The sequence below is a fragment of the Sebastes umbrosus genome, chromosome 12, assembly GCF_015220745.1.
Source record: "Sebastes umbrosus isolate fSebUmb1 chromosome 12, fSebUmb1.pri, whole genome shotgun sequence".
NCBI classification, from domain to species: domain Eukaryota; kingdom Metazoa; phylum Chordata; class Actinopteri; order Perciformes; family Sebastidae; genus Sebastes; species Sebastes umbrosus.
Window position 1 is genome coordinate 32666941 of NC_051280.1, and position 21781 is coordinate 32688721.

At 42.2% G+C, this 21781-nt stretch overlaps 1 protein-coding gene across 1 annotated transcript in view; it reads right to left on the reverse strand.

Annotated features, from left to right (window-relative positions):
* kcnq3 (potassium voltage-gated channel, KQT-like subfamily, member 3) overlaps positions 1–19070 on the reverse strand; it is a 97346-nt gene extending 78276 nt beyond the window's left edge. The window contains 2 exon segments of the mRNA XM_037787404.1: positions 17885–18320; positions 18881–19070. Of these exon segments, the coding sequence (XP_037643332.1) occupies positions 17885–18195 (311 nt within the window). The 5' untranslated portion in view covers positions 18196–18320; positions 18881–19070.
* Between the last annotated feature and the right edge of the window lie 2711 nt (positions 19071–21781).

Sequence of the window (21781 nt, forward strand, 5' to 3'; positions counted from 1 at the left end):
TGTGAGTGTGTGTGTGTGTGTGTGTGTGTACTACAGTACTACTACTGACATCTAACTAATACTACTCCTTCTACTAATGCTACTGCTGGTGCCACTGAAACACAACAACAATTAAATGACTTAACGCCACAATGTGTTAGTTGTAGTTAATCACGATTAATCGCACATGTTTTATTTGTTCAAAATGAACCTTAAAGGGAGATCTGTCAAGTATTTAATACTCTAGATATTGTCCAGAAACCCTCACAGATACTTATGTATAATGTACATGTATATGTTCTTACTTATGTATAATACGATGTATAAATACATAAATAAATAAATATAAAAAAGAAATAAAAAGATAAATAAATATTTAAAAAAATGAAAGGAAAAATGTATAAATATTTTTAAAAAATCATAAATACATATAAAAATAATGATGGAAAATAATAAATAGATAAATATATGTAAAAAAAATGAAAATGGAATAGATACAAAATAAATAAATAGATAGGTAAATAAATATTAAAAAAAGGAAATCAATTAACAACACAAAACAATGACAGATATTGATCCAGAAACCCTCACAGGTACTGCATTTACCATAAAACAATATGCTCCAATCATAACATGGCAAACTGCAGCCCAACAGGCAACAACAGCTGTCAGTGTGTCAGTGTGCTGACTTGACTATGACTTGCCCCAAACTGCATGTGATTATCATAAAGTGGGGATGTCTGTAAAGGGGAGACTCGTGGGTACCCATAGAACCCATTTACATTCACTGATCTGGAGGTCAGAGGTCAAGGGACCCTTTGAAAATGGACGATAGTTTTTCCTCTCAAAAATGTAGCGTAAGTATGGAGCGTTATTTAACCTCCTTGGCGTCAAGCTAGTCTGACCTGGTTGGTACTGATGGATTCATCAGGTTTTTCTAGTTTCATATGAAACCAGTATCTTCACTCTAGATTTAAAACTGAGCCGCTACGACCTAAAAATCACAAGTTGTGTTAATGCGTTAAAGATATTAGTGGCGTTACACCATTGCCAGTAATGGTCTAATACAGCCAGAGATTTATTATAATACAAATCTTCTGAATTGTTATGTTCAAATATGCAAATGAGGCATCATCTAATGCTCACTTTGGGTGAAGTTAAGAGCAATCTACAGATGCAAATAAACAAAGTGTAGTAATATTAATGTCTGAAAGAAGACGTGGAAGCTAAACAGCTCAAAGTTGATAAAGTGCATGAAAACACTATATTTGTGTCTCATTCTGCACGACGCCAACTGTTCCCTCTGTCTCCTAAACACAATCATTCCTCCTCACTGATAACATTACAATGATTAGTCGAGCTGTGTGTGTGTGTGTGTGTGTGTGTGTGTGTGTGTGTGTGTGCGCGTGTGTATGTGTGTGTGTGTGTTTGCGCTGGAACGAGGCCAAGGCGGCGGTTCAGAGCCCACGTCTACCATCACCCATCCCCCTGGTCCCGTGTTAATTACCACACGCCTTCAAACTCCGTCAAACCCAGTGAGCATCATAACAATAAAACTATGAGTAATGTTTCATCGCTGATGAGACTTCAGCGTGAGCGCGCTTATTACTCCGTTTCCCAGCATCCGCCGTTTGAGCCCGTAAAACCTCGTCGTCACCTCCGAGACAAACGAGCAGGAATCATCGTTAGCCAGCTGTTGAACTGCAGCTGTGCTGCTCCGCCGCATCACTCCGGCAGGTTATAAACATGAAACATACGTCTGTTTATCATTTGAGCAGTCTGGAGATACACTTCCTCTGTTTCCTTTTGGTGGTTACCACGGTTACCTTTTACAACTAACAGGGAGAATGTGCACTTTGTGAGGACTTTAAAGTCATTTTTAAACCCCCAAGATTAATAACAGAGGGGACAAACCCCAGCTATAGAGATATAGAGAATATAGAGAATATATATATATACAGAGAGAGAATGTTGTAGATCGACATAGATGCTACTTCAGCACCACAGACAGCGCCATGGATTTATCAATACACAGCTCATATCAGAGCCGTGGTCGGGGCCATAGATTCTAAGTTACTGATGTTTCAGAGCCGTGGTCGGGGCCATAGATTCTAACTCACTGATGTTTCAGAGCCGTGGTCGGGGCCATAGATTCTAACTTACTGATATTTCAGAGCCGTGGTCGGGGCCTTAGATTCTAACTCACTGATGTTTCAGAGCCGTGGTCGGGGCTATAGATTCTAACTTACTGATATTTCAGAGCCGTGGTCGGGGCCTTAGATTCTAACTCACTGATGTTTCAGAGCCATGGTCGGGGCTATAGATTCTAACTTACTGATATTTCAGAGCCGTGGTCGGGGCCATAGATTCTAACTCACTGATATTTCAGAGCCGTGGTCGGGGCCATAGATTCTAACTCACTGATATTTCAGAGTCGTGGTCGGGGCCATAGATTCTAACTTACTGATATTTCAGAGTCGTGGTCGGGGCCATTAATTCTAACTTACTGATATTTCAGAGCCGTGGTCGGGGCCGTAGATTCTAACTTACTGATATTTCAGAGTCATGGTCAGGGCCATCGATTCTAACTTACTGATATTTCAGAGCCGTGGTCGGGGCCGTAGATTCTAACTTACTGATATTTCAGAGCCGTGGTCGGGGCCGTAGATTCTAACTTACTGATATTTCAGAGTCATGGTCGGGGCCATCGATTCTAACTTACTGATATTTCAGAGCCATGGTCGGGGCCGTAGATTCTAACTTACTGATATTTCAGAGCCGTGGTCGGGGCCGTAGATTCTAACTTACTGATATTTCAGAGCCGTGGTCGGGGCCGTAAATTCTAACTTACTGATATTTCAGAGCCGTGGTCGGGGCCATAGATTCTAACTTACTGATATTTCAGAGCCGTGGTCGGGGCCATAGATTCTAACTTACTGATATTTCAGAGCCATGGTCGGGGCCATATATTCTAGCTTACTGATATTTCAGCGTTATGGTCGGGGCCATAGATTCAAACTTACTGATGTTTCAGAGCCATGGTTGGGGCCATAGATTCTAGCTTATTGATATTTCAGAGCCGTGGTCGGGGCCATAGACTATAACTAACTCATATTTCAGAGCCGTGGTCGGGGCCTTAGATTCTAACTTACTGATATTTCAGAGCCGTGGTCGGGGCCGTAGATTCTAACTTACTGATATTTCAGAGCCGTGGTCGGGGCCGTAAATTCTAACTTACTGATATTTCAGAGCCGTGGTCGGGGCCATAGATTCTAACTTACTGATATATCAGAGCCGTGGTCGGGGCCATAGACTATAACTAACTCATATTTCAGAGCCGTGGTCAGGGCCTTAGATTCTAACTTACTGATATATCAGAGCCGTGGTCGGGGCCATAGATTCTAACTTAAAAACGTAAGTATATAAACAATAGCAGCTTTATCTGTGTTTAAAACTGTAAACTAGTGATGATAATCAGTCTGAAACTCTTCATTCCGGCTCAGTGACTCATACCTGAACATTACAGCATTCTGCTGCTCAACCTGACGTAAATGAAACCTGACGGCATCATTCTTAAGCAGGCCGAAGTCAGAGGCAAACGGCCTCGGGGGGATGTTGGAGGCTGGAGCCTCTGGGCGCCACGAGCATTACAGTCGTCTGGGTCCGGGGGAGGAAGAGAGGAGGAAGGAATAACAGAGCAGGGTAAGGAGGAGAGGATGGAGAGAGCAGCTAGAGGAGGAGCGTCATGTACAAACACTGATAACAGCAGGACAATTGAATTTGTTCTGGTGTTTTGGGGTAAATTGTGCTCGGGAGGAAGACAACAGAGCACATCCCCACGGTATCGTCACGGAAACGCCAAATCATCTGGACTAATGTGGATCAGAAAGGGTCGCATGAATCATCGATGAAATGAGCGATTGTCGAGCGTGACGCAAAACGTGAAACATGAGAGCATCAGTGACACGACGGCTTCAGACGGCTTCAGCCTGAGATGTGATCCATCTTCTGGTCTGAAACACATCCGCTCCCCCCACACAGAGCGAGGGCTGCATCTAACGATCATTATCAATTCATCTGAAGATGACTTTTTAGATTAATGGATTAATCGGTCTATAAAATGTCAGAAAATAGTCCAAGTCGAGGATGATGTCTTTGTGCTGTCAGTCAGAAAACCCCAAAGACATTCAGTTTAACAGGATATAAGACAGAGGCAAGCAGGAAATCTGCATGAAAAATGACTTTAACGAAGTCGATTATCAAAATAGTTGACGATTATTTTCCTGTCAATAAACTAATCAATTAGACCAGGGGTCAGCAAACTGTCGTAAAGTTATGACTTTATTCTCGTAATATTACGACTTTATTCTGTAAATCTCAGATGTTTTTTCCCTCAATGTGGCCCTAATACTTCGTAGTGCATTGTCTCTTTGGCCCTCACTGCATTAGACTTATATACTATACACATAGACTATAAACTGTGTTACCTTCATCACAATGCTCACATGTTTTGCGGCTCCAGACAGAAGGACTTGCTGGTTACAGGTTGACATGTTCAAGCACTACAACTGGTATTATATCTCTGGTAGGTAAGTATTTAATCCTCTTATCAACATGAGAGTGGACAAATGTGTTGCTTTATGCAAATGTAAGTATATATTTATTATTTTAAATCAATTAACAACACAAAACAATGACAGATATTGTCCAGAAACCCTCACAGGTACTGCATTTAGCATAAAACAATATGCTCCAATCATAACATGGCAAACTGCAGCCCAACAGGCAACAACAATATTTATTTCTGCAGAGACAAACTGCCGTTTGAAGGCATGTGTTGGGTTGGGTGTGTAATACAAAGTCAACCCTAACATCCTGCAGCCCTCACTCATTCATATCTTATGAACTCCTGATCAACCATCATCAAAGTGATCTTTTTCTGCAGATAAGTGCTTTTTGACAGCTGGTCGTATACCGTCCTCTCATCAGTCCCTGCAGAGCGGAGGAACGCCTCAACACTCAGAACCCAACACGTACAGTAAGAACCCGGCTAATCACCTTCATTGATTCTGCAATAAAACACATTTAATCATACTCCATTTATTATTAAAATCATGGCAAGGCCACACGTAGGCAGCCTGAAATGGTTACAGCTAGAGAGGATCCGTCGTGTTCACGTATTGACCTTCTGCAGGCGTCTTGTATCTCTACACCTGTAGGAACGTTGCATTTGCAGTTCTGTGTGACATTTTTACATGTTGATTTGAATGCAATTTGTTTTAGATTAAGGATGTTAGGGATGTTAAAAGTTAACCGTTTAACCGACATTAAGCATTTTAACTGATTAACGCTAGTGGTTAAAACGGTTAAAAAAATGTTAATGATTAATTAAAAAGCTGCACGAACTCGTTGTCTAAAGTTCAGTTTTAAACGGTCTCATGTAGAATCTAAAGTTCAGTTTTAAACGGTCTCATGCAGGATCTAAAGTTCAGTTTTAAACGTTCTCATGCAGGATCTAAAGTTCAGTTTTAAACGGTCTCATGCAGGATCTAAAGTTCAGTTTTAAACGGTCTCATGCAGGATCTAAAGTTCAGTTTTAAACGTTCTCATGCAGGATCTAAAGTTCAGTTTTAAACGTTCTCATGCAGGATCTGGCAGCTGACTGTAACTGCCTTGCAGCGGCAGCGGCAGCAGCAGCTCCATCACCATCACCTCGGCTCGGAGCCAGCACAGTGGGAGTGACTCCTAAATGAACATGTAACTTCAGACTGTCAGAGCGACTGCAGGCTCTGCTCTCTAACGGCTAAACTCTTTCTGCTGCAGGAGATAAACCGGAGTCATTTCTATTATTTTCATTTTTAACATCAGCACGACACAGGAGCTGAATGTGGACTTCTGCAGGACGAAGCCGCCTCTGACCCCTTTATCCATCTAATTTAACCAGTGAGGTTAACCCTCCGAGACCCGCTGGATTGCGGGTGATCCCGACTGACTTTACCGTCTTTCAGAGACTAGATACAGATATCATATGGAACTAAAAAACCTGTCATGCTACCATGTCAGGAAGGAGGTTAAATAACGCTCCAAATTTGGGCTAAATTTTGGTGAGGAAAACCTGCCGTGGCTATGTTCAAAGGGGTCCCTTGACCTCTGACCTCCAGATATGTGAATGTAAATGGGTTCTATGGGTACCCACGAGTCTCCCCTTTACAGACATGCCCACTTTATGATAATCACATGCAGTTTTCTGCATACTGGGGTCCCTAAACAGTCTTTCCATAAATTGGGTCTCACTGTAAAGCTGAGACTCTGGTGGATCCAATGAGCCCAACTGTATTCATGTGTGATGATGTTAGTCCCCATAGGAGACATTTCATTGACCTCACTGTATAAAATGACCTGTGGTGACCTCTAGGATAATCACAGCCTCATGAAACTTTACAGCCACAAACTAGAGACCTAGAGCATTCAGAGGATGGATGGATCAAACTAGAGACCTAGAGCATTCAGAGGATGGATGGATCAGACTAGAGACCTAGAGCATTCAGAGGATGGATGGATCAGACTAGAGACCTAGAGCATTCAGAGGATGGATGGATCAAACTAGAGACCTAGAGCATTCAGAGGATGGATGGATCAAACTAGAGACCTAGAGCATTCAGAGGATGGATGGATCAGACTAGAGACCTAGAGCATTCAGAGGATGGATGGGGTCTTTAGGGGGAGATAGCAGGTAAACCTAAAGACCCCATGGACCCCCTAAAAAAGACAAAAACTGGTCTATTGTCATTTTTGAACAAACAACCTGATGCTGCGTGTCATTTTTTAATATTATAAATCTTAAAGAAAGCGACAGCAGCATTACAGAAACACACACTGTATTTCTGTGTCAGATGTTTATTTCTTAGTTAACTGAGCCTTCACCTACATTTCATCTCTCCGTAAGCCACCACTGAATGACTCTCCCACTGCTGCAACATTTGTAGAAGATAAATGTCATTACGCTAAATGACCACAACCGCAGAGTCCATTAGGAGCTGAACCGAGTCCACCGCTGGTTAACATGAACGGGCTGTTAATGGTTAAACTCCACCGCAGAGGGGACCTCTAAATATGACTGTTTGGATATTTATGAAACAGAATATCACCCGTTTATCTGAAATTAACATGCCGTAAACTCACAAGCTGAATTTCCTGTCCTTTATCATGAGAATGTATGTAATAATCCAGAACATTTTAACAGTTATAAGAGTCTGTTTTGCAGCACTTTAATCTCATTAATACATGAAAAACACGAATGGCTCCGATTGATCTGAATATGCAACATCAACACTTCAGTCCCCGTCGAGTCCGAGTAACAAAAACTAAACATTTGAGAAGATCTTGCTGTCCGAGCCTGTGATTGTTCAGGACATCTTTTCCATTTGCTGCTGAATGGAAAACACTCGTAAACACGCAGCTGGTCGCTGCTTCCTGCCACACAGGAAGTGATGCGTCACACACACAAAGCGAGAAGCAGAACGGACAAACAAAGATCAAAATCAAAGAGGATTACAGGCGTACGAAGACAAACAGAGACAGCTGGTCGGAGTCGTCCAGTCAGCTGTGTCTCACTGATGATCAGTGTGTCTTATTGTGATGAAGCAGTATGATGACGAGGTCTTCCTCCACCTCCTCGGCTCTATGCAAACACATAATTATCTGCTTTTTACGTCATCACACTCGCTCATTTTAATCACACATCCACAACCGGCTCGGTTATTGATCCCCGCTGGTTTATTAGCCTCAGAAGTAGCCTGGCTGAAGCTACGATACTTTACTGATACGCGTAAGTCACTATCTCAGTGTTAGACCTCCTGGACGAAGTCATCATTGTTTGCATGAGAAATCAATCGGATACATGTGAGGAGTCATTGCATGTCTTTCAGTGACAGAAGCACATTTACACTGATTGAACGTAGGAATGGAGGAGTTTAAACGCTTCAGCTGTGCAGGAAACAAGAGCCGCCAAAGTCTGAACTATTGGAAAAAACTGACATTGCAATAATATTTTTTTTACTATATATATATATTATATATACAATATATATATGAATGATAGGGCTGTCAATCGTGACAGCTGTATTTAATCATGATTAATCGCAAATTAATTGCACATTTTTATCTATTCAAAATGTACCTGAAAGGGAGATTTTTTTACGAAGTTGCTGGTGTACAATTTATTATTCTAATAATAAATAAAAACTCTGTAAATGTTGAAGATGTTTTACCAAATTGCTGGTGTACAATTTTTTCTATTGTAATAATAAATACAATTCTGTATATTTTGAAGATTTTTTTACCAAGTTGCTGGTGTACGATTTATTTGTTTTTAATAATAAATAAATATTCAGATAATTTTTAAGAATTTTTTTACCAAGTTGCTGGGTTACAATTTATTATTTTAACAATGAATAAAGATTATTTTAATTTTTAAGATTTTTTAACAAGTTGCTACAATTTTTGTTAATTTTCAAGATTTTCTACCGAGTTACTGATGTACAATTTATTGTTTTAATAATAAATAATAATTCTGTTAATTTGGAAGATTTTTTACCAAGTTGTTGGAGTACCATTTAATATTTTAATAATAAATAGAAATTATGTTAATTTTGAGGATTTTTTTTGACCAAGTTACTGATTTATTATTTTAATAATAAATACAAAATTCTGTTAATTTTGCAAAGTTGGTGATGTAAGATTTATTCCTTTAATAATAAATACAAATTAAATTTGTATAAATGAAATAAAAAACATATCTATTTGTGCATGTGCACATGCCAGTGTGAATGCTGAAACGATGTGCTGTATATGGTGCAGCCCGAGTGTGAACAAAAGAGAGTTCATGTTATCAAACCTCACTTGTCCTGCTGGAGGAAAATGGTGAGTCTACAAAAAAATATATGTGTTTGAGGAAGGACAGAAAAACCAACGCAGCTTTTTCTGCAGCTTTTTGGTGACAAAGATCAAACGTCAGCTTCTGGACAGCGAGCTGAGACATGAAACTGTCAGCTGTGCTTCACAGAATCTCAACATGCACTTTACTGTACGTCTCCATCTAATCTTCCAATTCTAAATATTAGAAGATAATCACCAAAAAACTGCAACCGTGTTGTTTTTGCTCAGAGCGGAGGAGATAAGAGACGCTTCCCTTTGAGTCGTCGGAGCTCAATTAACTCCTCGCACTCAGCTGATGCGTTTTCCCCCCCGCTGTCGAGCGCCGCGACCAAATGACTCTCGCCCCGTGGAATCTGCAGCCGAGTGCTATTTAGGGTTACTGACTGTTAATGAGTGCTCGTAGCCTCTAATGAGCTGCACGCAGTCTCCAACTCCACTACGTTACAAAGTCCAGGGAGCTGAAGTCTGCCGTTATTATTCAAACAGTTTTAGTGAGAATACATCTGCAAACAAGCCATTCTCACAGGTTCACGTGTCACACATACCTAAAGTTACACTAGTCCCACACATGAATAACATCAGGGGACAATAAAGGGCCATTACGTCCTCTTGCCGGCACTGAGATGGAGACGGTCTTTTTACATTTAAGGAGAATCAGCTGTCAAGCAAAGGATGTTATTAACACTCCGACGGACCCGAGACCGGCCGCTATTCTGTCTTTCAGAGGTCGTAGCGGGCTCACTTTTAAAGCTAGAGTAAAGATACTGGTATCATATGAAACTAAAATACCTGATGAATCCATCAGTGCCAACCATGTCATACTAGCTTGTTGGGAAGGAGGCTAAACAACGCTACAAATATACGCTTCATTTTGGTGAGGAAAAACTGTTATGGTCATTTTCAAAGGGGTCCCTTGACCTCTGACCTCCAGATATGTGAATAAAGATGGGTTCAATCGTACCTAATGTTAAAACACCCTCAAAGTGGACTTACTGTTAACAAGCTGTCGCCAAATCAACCACCTTCTTCCTGAGTCAATGAGGAAGGCAGGAAACGAAGCTTCACCCAAAAAAGAGCCCAAAGAAAGGGCTTGATTATAATTAAAATGAACCTTGAACTTGCTCCAAATCTTAAGAGCCGCAAAGACGGCATAACTGGTCTTAGTTTGTTCAGTGTGAGCGGGGCACAGATCAGATCTGAGGTCTGCTGTCTCTACAAGGAGGTTTCAGGCGTGTTTGTTGATTTATTAAATGCATTAGAACCCATTTCCTCACGCAGGAACAGAAGAATTAAAACAAAGGACACAACAAGGACAAATCGGCAGTGGAGACACGTTTCCACTGGCTGTTTCCACTGATAAGGTAACAACGTGACCACTCCGGATATCTACTGAATGCATATTAACGTGTTGCTCCGAGGGAAGAAAAAGGAGACGGGCGGCTGCGTCCAGAGAGACAGATGTGACATTTAGGTGTGACATTAATCTCGTTCCGCCTCGATTCAGACGGTAATTCGCTGAGGTTTTGAGGTAATTATGTGCTCGGTCGTCTTCTGTGGAGGTAAAAATAGCGTTTTTTTGTAGGCTCAGCAAAAATCGGAGCAGATTCACAGCGAAGTGGAAACTCGTCGGCTTTCTTTTGTTTCAGTTTGACGGCAGACAGAAAGACTTTAAATTAGGTTCTGCTGAGAAAGAGGAGAAGACAACTCAGCTGAGTCCACTATGGTAATATTTGCATGTTAAGCATCATATTATTATTGTCAGGGCTCAGGGTCTTAAATTAGCACCCGCCACCCGCCACCCGCCACCCGCCACCCGCCACCCGCCAAATGTGGTGGAATTGTTGGTATAAGATCGTCAGGACATCCACCACTTTGACAGATAGGGAGAACTCTAGTGATGGGAACAGAGAACCGATTCCTAGTTGTCCGATTCCTCGGCATCTCACGCCTCCGTGTCTATCGATTCCTCTGTATTGATGCTTTCCGATAGTTACACATGCACAATGACGCATTCGCACGCTGCATCGTGTTTCAGTTTGTTTGGGACCGGAGACACGGCGAAGAGAAAAAAAGCGTTCAAAAAACATAACGCGCTACGACAACTAAACCTGAGGGAACGCACCCTGTTTTTTTTTTACCAAATTACTAGTGTACGATTTATTATTTTAATATTAAATACAAAATTCTGTTAATTTTGAAGATTTTTTTTTTGTCCACGTTACTGATTTATTATTTTAATAATAAACCTTGTTAAGGCTGTCAATCAATTTAAATAGATCATCGCAATTAATCGCAAATTAATCACACATTTTTAGCCTTCAAACACTCTCACAATTCATGATTATTTCTTATTAATGACTAGAACACCTTGAGCCACAGTGCTGAGCTGCATCTCATATTAATCTTCAGGTTTCCAGCTTTCAGATGATGTTCACCACTTCTATGTGACATCTACTGTTGACCTGCTATCTCCCCCTAAAGACCCCCTGGACCCCCTAAAAAAAAGACTAAAACAGGTCTGTTGTGGGTGTCAGAGGGTTAAAGTGTCCCTCCTGGTGTAAAGAGCGTTTAACCCGTGTCACTGCGGCGGTCTGGGAGGGGGCAATGCATGTCTGACACTAATCCAATGAGACTGGGGGCTGCAGAACGGCCTCCACCTGCAGAGCAGCATGTAATTCCTCACAGAGATCTGAAAGGCTGAACATCACCGACACCGACAACACAAGGGTTCTATCTGACAGCCCTGATTTGCGCCCACGGCTCGCTGTCGTTGTTTTCCGGTAAAAACAACAACATCAACATTCCTCACAAGTGAGGAGGGAGGGAGGGAGGGGCGATTATACAGCCGTGCATTCTGGGAAGGAGTCCTCCTGTCAGGCTTGTCTGGATGCCAGGACGAGGGCCAAGGTTCACCGCTGATCTGCCACCGAAGCTGCTGATGTCCAACATCTCATGTTTCCCTCCTATCTGTATCTCTCTCTCTCTCTCTCTCTGCTTTCACACATGCTTGCTCTACCTGACTCTCAGCCTCCGCTGCAGATCTGATTTCACTCTCTCTACAGGGTTGTTATGGTAACCAGATTTTTGGTACCACAGTGCTTCAGTCCTGTAACGGGAGCTTGAGTTTGGCACTTTGGTGCAACCTGACATTCCATCACAGTGTGGCCTCCAGTGGGCGTACACACAGGGACTGGGCTCTCTATGGGAACCAGTACAATGAAAATCAATAGATGGGTCCAGTAGGTCAACTACTCCCAAAACAGTAGTCGATTAATCGCGGGAGACATCATCTGGTTGAATTAGGGCTGTCAAAGTTAACACAATAATAACAAGTTAACACAAATTTGTTTTAACGCCACTAATTTCTTTAACGCATTAACGCAACTTGTGATTTTAAGGTTGTACCGGATCAGTTTTAAAGTTAGAGTGAAGATACTGGTATCATATGAAACTAGAAAATCTGATGAATCCATCAGTACCAACCATGTCATACTAGCTTGTAGTGAAGGAGGCTAAATCGCTCCTAACGCTCCGGTACATAGATGATCTACCATCGGTTTGCTCTGACGTTAACATTCAGATGTACGCCGATGATACGGTTGTTTATGCACATGGCAAAAACAAAGATCAAGCTCTATTAAAAATGTCTAATATTATAGTATTCAATTTTAAAGCTAGAGTGAAGATGCTGGTATCATATAAAACTAGAAAACCTGATGAATCCATTGGTACCAACCATGTCATACTAGATTGTCGTGAAGGAAGTTAAATAATTCTCCAAACTTACGCTAAATTTTGACAAGGAAAAACTGTCATGGCTCCTTCCCAAAAACTAGAAAAACCTGATAAATCCAGCGGTACCAACCATGTCATACTAGCTTGTAGTGAAGGAGGTCAAATAACGCTCCAAACTTACACTAAATTTTGTCGAGGAAAAACTGGCATGGCTATTTTCAAAGGGGTCCCTTGACCTCTGACCTCCAGATATGTGAATGTAAATGGGTTCTATGGGTACCCACGAGTCTCCCCTTTACAGACATGCCCACTTTATGATAATCACATGCAGTTTGGGGCAAGTCATAGTCAAGTCAGCACAGTGACACACTGACAGCTGTTGTTGCCTGTTGGGCTGCAGTTTGCCATGTTATGATTGGAGCATATTGTTTTATGCTAAATGCAGTACCTGTGAGGGTTTCTGGACAATATCTGTCATTGTTTTGTGTTGTTAATTGATTTAAATTTGTTATATTTATTTATTTATCCATCTATTTATTTATTTTTTCTTTTACATTTTCTTTTTTTTTTTTTTTTACATTTATTTATCTATTTTTATTTTACATTCTTATTTTTATATGTATTTTTGATTTTAATTTTTTTCATATTTATTCATTTCTTTCAATTTTTATTTTTTATAATTAATTATTTACGTTTTATATCTATTAATTTATATATTGTATTATACATGAGTAAGTATATATACTACATATACATTATACATACAGTAAGTACCTGTGAGGGTTTCTGGACAATATATGTCATTGATTTGTGTTGTTAATTGATTTCCAATAATAAATATATACATACATTTGCATAAAGCAGCATATTTGTCCACTCCCATGTTGATAAGAGTATTAAATACTTGACTAATCTCCCTTTTAGGTACATTTTGAACAGATAAAAAATGGACAATAAAGTTAGTGGGCTTTCCTCGACCTTGAGTTACCTGATCACCTCTCTATCGCTCCGTCTTATCTACCTCATGACATCATACGTTCAGAAACATGTGGCGTTTCGAGTCGTCACTTCCTGTGAGCTGAGACGATTTCACACTGAACCACTCATCAGATGAATTTTTTTTTTTTTGTGTGTGTGTGTGTGTGTGTGTGTGTGTGTGTGTGTGTGTGTGCGCGTGTGTCTGTGTGTGTGTGATATAAGCTGATGAAAAATGTTTACATGTGATTTCAGTGCAGCTCTTGACAGCAGCAGCCCATATGGAGCAGCCATATTGGAAGTTGCATATGTTGTGTTGCAGAGAAACACGCGTTCTGGAGGAGCCGGAGAGTGAGTCAGACTCTTCGGTCTCTCTTCTTCGTCTCCGAGTTTAATGAGCAGAAGAGGAATGGAAACAAAGCGTTGAGTGGGCCAGCAGGTGAGAGGAAGAGGTTTTTGTTCTGGGTTCAAACTGCTCATCTTTAAGGTGAAGCCAAAACCATCTGACAGACCGAAAATAACCAGGGAGGCCGGGCAGACTGGACCGGCATCAGAACTAAAAGCAAGGCACTTTTTGGGGGATTATTGCAGCCCAAAATGACCAATAGATGATAATAAGTAATAGGGGTGGAAAAAGTTCTGTTTTGCTTCATCTGAGTCTATGTGGAGCAAAACAAACCGCAGAAAGTATAAAACGTTGGAGGGTCAGCGTGGATACGACCTGCACCCTCACACGTTAAATCCAGCGTGGTAAACACTACACATCCAGTAAAGGATGGAAACACTTTGGGTTTCACACATTGACAGGAAAAGCAGAGCTAGACAGAGCAGAGCTAAAGCTGCATGCTAACTCCGTCACGGACAGGAAACGTTATCATATGGCGGTAACTTGGCGGTCGAGCCGCCGGCCGTCGCTCTCGTCTCCGTGGTCAAATGGGCCGACGCTACGACTGTAGAGCACCCAGATACTGATATTTGTGTTCTCTGCATTCAAACGGCCCCGATGGAGCTGACCATGGATGGATAAAGAGAACGGAGCTGATGAGAGAGCTAGAGGTTTTCAAAATAAAGGTGTTAACAAAGGGAACTGTATATACAAAAAATACATCTATGGAAATAAGATTGATTGGATTATATTCACCAGAAGTATAAAACATTACATGTCCTTTATAAATTAAAAAGGGAGGGAGGGAAATGTCTTTATTCTTTGATTTCTGGGTTGTTGGATAATAAATTATTCCTGACAATGACTGATATATTTGACTTCAGGACATCTCTGACTACATACATGCTGAAAATCAAACATTTTTACTGGATTCATTTAGATAATTTCCAAATTAAAAGTCCCTAGAAGTGTATGACTCAACTTATTCCTCATGGTCTAGTGGTAAAAAGTTAACAAAAATCACTATAAATCGTAATATCGAATTACAATACTTAAAAATTTTAATTCATAAAATATGTCACTTAGTCGAGACAGACTGAGAATTGTATTAAAAGTTCCTTAAAATAACAGGAAAACTCATCTGTGATGGAAATAATCTGCTCAAAATTCATTCGTTTTACACAAACGCCCTGCAGATATTGTGTTCACTATTTGTTCTGTATTGTTATTGTTATGAATATAATATGAAATATCCATAAATTATGTCACATAGTCAGTTTACTCAATGATAGAAAAGGTGTCCCTTAACGAATAAAGGTTGAGGACCAGCTAAAATAAGCAAATGTGTACTGTAGGACCAGGACCAGGACCAGGACCAGGACCAGGACCAGGACCAGGACCAGGAGAGGATTCAGGACCAACTTCTACAGTTTGGTCACCTTCAGCAACAAATACCACACCGATCGGTCACCAGCAGCCGTCTGCTGGAGCTCCACTTATCTGCGTCTGGTGGGTTTAACCCAGCGGTCAGCAACCTGCAGCTCTTCAGCCCCTCTCCAGTGGCTCCCTGTGGAGCTTTAAATATGGAAATGAATAACTATTTTATTTGTTTCCATTTTCATTTTTATTAATCATTGTTGTAGGTCTATGGTACGACGGAGTATTAGGACCACATTGAAGAAAAAAAATAAAATGAGATATCGAGAATAAAGTCATAAATTTACGAAAAAAAAAAGTTGTAATATTTCGAGAATAAAGTCGTAATATTATGAGAATAAAGTTGTAATATTACGAGAATAAAATCGTAATATTATGAGAAAAAAAGTCGTAATATTACGAGAATAAAGCCATAATGTTATAAAGTAGTAATTTGTTATGTTATGTAATGTTATTTTCTTTTTTTCTCTCGTAGAGGTATGAATTTATTCTCGCAATATTACGACTTTTCACTCTCAGATGTTTTTTCCCTCAATGTGGCCCTAATACTCCGTAGTACATTGTCTCTTTGGCCCTCACTGCATTAGACTTATATACTATATACTTGGATTATAAACTGTGTTACATTCATCAGATGTTTTGCGGCTCCAGACAGATTTTTATTTTTTTTTGCCTAAAATGTCTCTTTAGATAGTAAAGGTTGCTGACTCCTGGGTTAAGTGAAAGCATTCACAACTTCTGAGCTGAGAACCTCTAAAACAGACCAGTGAAGAGATCCTGAGTGACCAGGGTTGGAAACCAGCTTCCAGCCAAATATTGGTAAAGATCTGCTTCACTCACCAGCCAACAAAACAACATAAGTGATCCTGACTGTGTCATTGCATAAACCAAGGAGCTCCGGTGACATACAAGAGGAGACTATTCATTCCTCCACATCTCTATTAGGTTACTACCCAGCAGCCTTCATTAATGGACTGGAACATTGCGCAACAGAGTGAGTCTCCTGGTTCCTGAGACTCTGCAACAATCAGCTGTTTGCAGCCGGCTGAGGAGGCTCTCAGCTGCTCATCTCCATCCCAGCATTACAGCGTGGACACACATATAACGTCAGGAGCGCGTGGCAGCTACTTGGCATGTTTTTTATTTCGGAGTCCGTGTTAACAGTTTAGAGCAGCCACACTGCCCGCGTGAGACGCGCGTCTCAGCTGCATCTCTTTTATAGAATAGAGGTCTCGCCTATTTTTGACACGAGCCGCGCGCGTCTCAGCTGCGTGTCACAGCAACAACAGACAGTGAAGGTGATCTATTGACAGTATATCAACATCATACCCGCTACATTACTACAGTTTCGATGTCTATCTGTAGAATATGTCACGGAGATGAAAAAAAGTAAAGACTTATTTTTAAATCAACACTTCCTGCTTTCATTTTGAAATAAAAACCCTCAAGAGTTTTGTTTTTTTCTGTGGACAGAATTCCTTCATTTGTTAACACGAGGCTTTTATTCTGAAATATGTTCCGGACAGTGTGGTAGAACATGCAGTGACTTGGAGAGCTCTATGAATGAATATAGTACGGGGTTTTAATTGTTGATTATTACTATTATTTACAAATTACAACACGTTTCTGAACCTTTCTCTGTCTAAAATAATGGGGATCCATTGCGCGCTCGCGTGTGGCCGGAGTCTCTCCTCTTCTGCCTGCTTGCCTTCACTCACACACCGCGCGCGTTCTCTCTCTCTCGCTCCACCTCTCACGTGCATGCATGCACACTCCACACTGCAGAAGAGTTAGTTTAGCTCTGAGAATATCTAGTGAATGTACAGTGGACGTTTGTGCAGAAATAACTGCTGTAGCTCCTCCAGACCAACAGAGGTTTCCCGTGTCTTGTGAAGTGACCCGGCTCCGCAGCGAGAAACGTTATCGTCTCCGACCGGCTGCCGGTGTCTCCCTGCGGGCGCAGTCGGGAGGCAATAACGTTTCTCTTCCTGCTTCAACCCCGGAGGTTGAAGCAGGAAAAGCCAACACTAGGATCAGCATTGATTCATGGAGAGACCTTGGTCTGGTCAGCTAACATTACTGCCAAGCAGCTGAAATATAGAGTGATATTGTGCTTTTAGCTGACGAGTGTTGCCTCACTGTTTTGAGCGATGCTCGTTCATGTCTATGTAGAGCGAGCAAGCGCAAGCAACAGGACGCCGGCTTTCGTTGACTTAACGGCCACAGGTGTCGCTGTTAACAAGCATTTCTGAAAGTTACAAACAGTCCCTTTAAAAGGCAAACTATGTAGAAAGAAAGAGCTGACAGCTGCAGCAGCAGAAACGCAGCTGGTGTGAACACCTGACACGTGAATCACGCAGCCGCCACGCAACGCGCTCCTGACGCTCCCTGTGTGTTCCGGTCTTTATTAAGTAGTAAAAAAAAGCGTGCACTCACACGAAGGCGTGGTAGAGCAGCGCCCATCCTCTCGGCCTCTCCAGCGCGTCGTACAGCAGGTTCTGGATCCTCCTCCTGCGGACGTTATTCCTCTTGGCCGGCCGGCTGTAGTTCAGGGGGGTTTTGGCCAGCAACCCGATCCCGATGCCCTGAGAGCCCTGAGAGGAGCCCCGCTTCAGGTCCACCCGGCCGGACACCAGCAGCAGCAGCGCGCCATCCTTATCACCTCCATCGCCTCCTCCATCAGGAGCTCCGGAGGTCTTCTTCTGCTCCTCAGAGCCGCTAGCGACGGTCCTGGACCGGAGCCCCATGGTGGTCAGTGCTGGTGGAGGCCCGGTGAGGCCAGCATGCCATGATCCCCCCCCCCCCCACTCTCTCTCTCTCCTCAGCACCGGGTCATTTAAGGATGTGAGGAGGGAGGTGCTCAGCAGGCTGACTGGAACACACAGAGAGAGGAGAGGGAGGGATGGAGAGAGAGAGAGAGATGGAGAGAGAGAAACAGAGAGAGAGAGAGAGAGAGAGAGAGAGAGAGAGAGAGAGAGCGTTACATCCTTTATTTTGGATGCACCATCGGCATCTGGTGCGCGTTTGTGCGCACGGATAAGAATTGCGCGTAAAAACAGCCAAAGAAGCCCCACGCCCTGATTCATAACAACACTATGATCAGCACAAAGTGGGATGAACTCACTACAGAGATCCAGACGCGTTTCAGTCCTCTGCGAGAGGAACGTTAGAGAATCTACGCGACAAAAACACCTGACTCCTGTCAATCAATCAATCAATCAATCAATCAATCAATCAATCAGCTTAAAATCCAAAAGAGCTCCATGCAACACATGCAACACATGCCAACCACCCATCTCCTGCCCAAAACGCGCACAGTGGAGAGACAAAGACCTGGCATCACGCTGCATCCCCTCACACACACACACACACACACACACACACACACACACACACACACAACCAGCAGCCAGCAGCCGCGCCGACACCTACCAGCAGCGGGTCCCGTGCATGGCTCGTGTCTCCGGAGCTTCCAGCCTCCATCCACCTGCAGAGGAAGAGGAGGAGGAAGAGGAGGAGGAGGAGGAGGAGGAGGAGGAAGAGAAGGCGGCGGAGGAGGAAGAGAAAGAGGAGGAGGAGGATGGAGAGCAGAGATGCTGCGTGAAGGAGGTCGATACTGAAACTGAAACAGGAGGAGAGGCAGAGAGAGGGAGAGCGAGAGGGAGAGAGGGAGAGAGAGAGAGAGAGAGAGAGAGAGAGAGGGCGGGAGAGAGAGAGAGAGAGAGATGCAGAGAGAGAGAGAGGGAGAGAGAGGGAGAGCGAGAGGGAGAGAGGGAGGGAGAGAGAGAGAGGGAGAGAGAGAGAGGGAGTAAGAGAGAGAGAGAGAGGCAGAGAGAGAGAGGGAGAGAGAGAGAGAGGGCGGGAGAGAGGGAGAGAGAGGGAGAGAGAGAGAGACAGAGGGAGGGAGAGAGAGAGAGGGAGAGAGAGAGAGAGGCAGAGAGAGAGAGAGGCAGAGAGAGAGAGAGGGCGGGAGAGAGGGAGAGAGGGAGAGAGAGGGAGAGAGAGAGAGACAGAGGGAGGGAGAGAGAGGGAGAGAGAGGGAGAGGGAGAGAGGGAGTAAGAGAGAGAGAGGGAGGGAGAGAGAGGGAGAGAGAGAGAGAGGGAGAGAGAGAGAGACAGAGGGAGGGAGAGAGAGGGAGAGGGAGAGAGAGGGAGTAAGAGAGAGGGAGAGAGAGAGAGGGAGAGAGAGAAAGACAGAGGGAGGGAGAGGGAGAGAGGGAGTAAGAGAGAGAGAGGGAGGGAGAGAGAGGCAGAGAGAGAGAGAGAGAGAGAGGCAGAGAGGCAGAGAGAGAGAGAGAGAGAGAGGCAGAGAGAGAGAGAGAGAGAGAGGCAGAGAGGGAGAGAGGCAGAGAGAGAGAGAGAGAGAGAGGCAGAGAGAGAGAGAGAGAGAGGCAGAGAGGGAGAGAGGCAGAGAGAGAGAGAGGGCGGGAGAGAGGGAGAGAGAGAGAGAGAGAGGCAGAGAGGGAGAGAGGCAGAGAGAGAGAGAGAGTGAGGGAGCGAGAGAGGCAGAGAGAGGGAGAGACAGGGAGAGAGAGAGGGTGGGAGAGAGAGATAAGCAGAGAGACAGAGAGAGAGAGAGGGAGGGAAAGAGAGAGAGAGAGAGAGAGAGAAAGAGAGGGAGGGAAAGAGGGAGAGAGAGAGAGAGAGAGGGAGGATGGGAGAGAGAGAAAGGGGGAGAGAGAGAGAGGGAAGGAGAGAGAGAAAGGGGGGGAGGAGGTGGGAGAGGGAGAGAGAGAGAGAGAGAGAGAGGCAGAGAGAGAGAGGGAGGGAGGGAGGGAGAGGGAGGAAGAGAGAGAGAGAGAGAGAGAGTCATATATGCACGTGTACACGCCTGTTGTTATGTGCATGTGTCTGTTGCAGAGACACATTATGACACGCACGTGCACGTACACACACTGCCAGTGGTGGAGGAAGTACTCCCATCAGGAAATACTACACACTACAAATACTACAAATACTCCTGCAGGCAGTGTTAGGAGAAGTAAAAGTACACAAGTATTAGAAACTAAGTGGAGCCTCAAAGTATCAGAAGTAACATTACTGATGATTCAGACACCTGTACGCAGAACGTTAACCCTTTAACCTTCTACAGCTTCAGTTAGAGACAGTGAAGATAGAAATATCTCAAGAGACTAAAGAATCTACCAAGAAGGTTAAATAACTTGACCTCTGACCTCCAGATATGGATGACAATGTGGGTTCTATGGGAACCCACATCAGATAAAATAAGATAAGAACACAAGATAAGATAAGAAAAGTAACTGTATTAATCCTGAAGGAAATTCTTTTGCCAGAGTTTGCACACAATCACGACAAAATAAGAATAAAATACACAACAGAGTAATAAATATAAAGTGTATAAGACGTAATAATAACACCAGCAGTGCAAAATAGAATAACAATAAAAGTAAAATAAATTTAGTCAAATAAATAAACTAAGAGAGGAATTTAAATTACAAAATAAAAATAGAAAAAGGAGTAAAAATAAAGTGCAGTACCTGACAGAATAACAATAACAGTAAGATACATTTAGTTAAATTACTAAACTAAGATAAAAAGATTTAATTTACATCATAAGAATAAAAAACAACAGAGTAATAAATATAAAGTGTATAAGACGTTATATTAACACTAGTGCAAAATAGAATAACAATAAAAGTAAAATAAATTTAATAAAATAAGTAAATTAAGAGAAAAATTTAAATTAAAACATGAGAATAGAAACAAGAGTAGTAAATATAAAGTGTCTAAGAAGTTATTTACCTAATAGAACAACAATACAAGGAAGATACATTTAGTAAAATTGCTGCAGTGGATTAATGTGAAATTCAGACACTATTATATTTAAAATTTAATCTAATCTGTTTCATCAAAGAGCAGAAACACATCTGGATTAAATTAAAATCAGATCAGTAGAATGATATAAACCGTAAACATTCATTCATTAAAGGTGAATAATGAATAATAAACCTGCTGAATGTTTCTGTTGTAACACCGACACCAGCTTGAAAACAGTAAATTATTCAGTTTAAATTAAAATGCTGAACTCATTAAAACATTAATTAAACTTCACGACAACCAGAACAGTTTATTAAACATATAACCTGTGATTTAAGACGCTGTTTGGAGTTTAACATGTAAAAGTTTCCCCAAACCGGAAACACCCTCACCTGGCAACAGAGGGACATCCAGTGACACTAAACAGGAACACAGGAAGTGACATCATCAATAGGGTGAAAGGTCATTAAGTGAAAATAAAATAAAAACTCAGAGACACTGAATAATAATGACAAAATGTCCAAAACTAAAAGAGAGATTTTTGGTCAAATATTG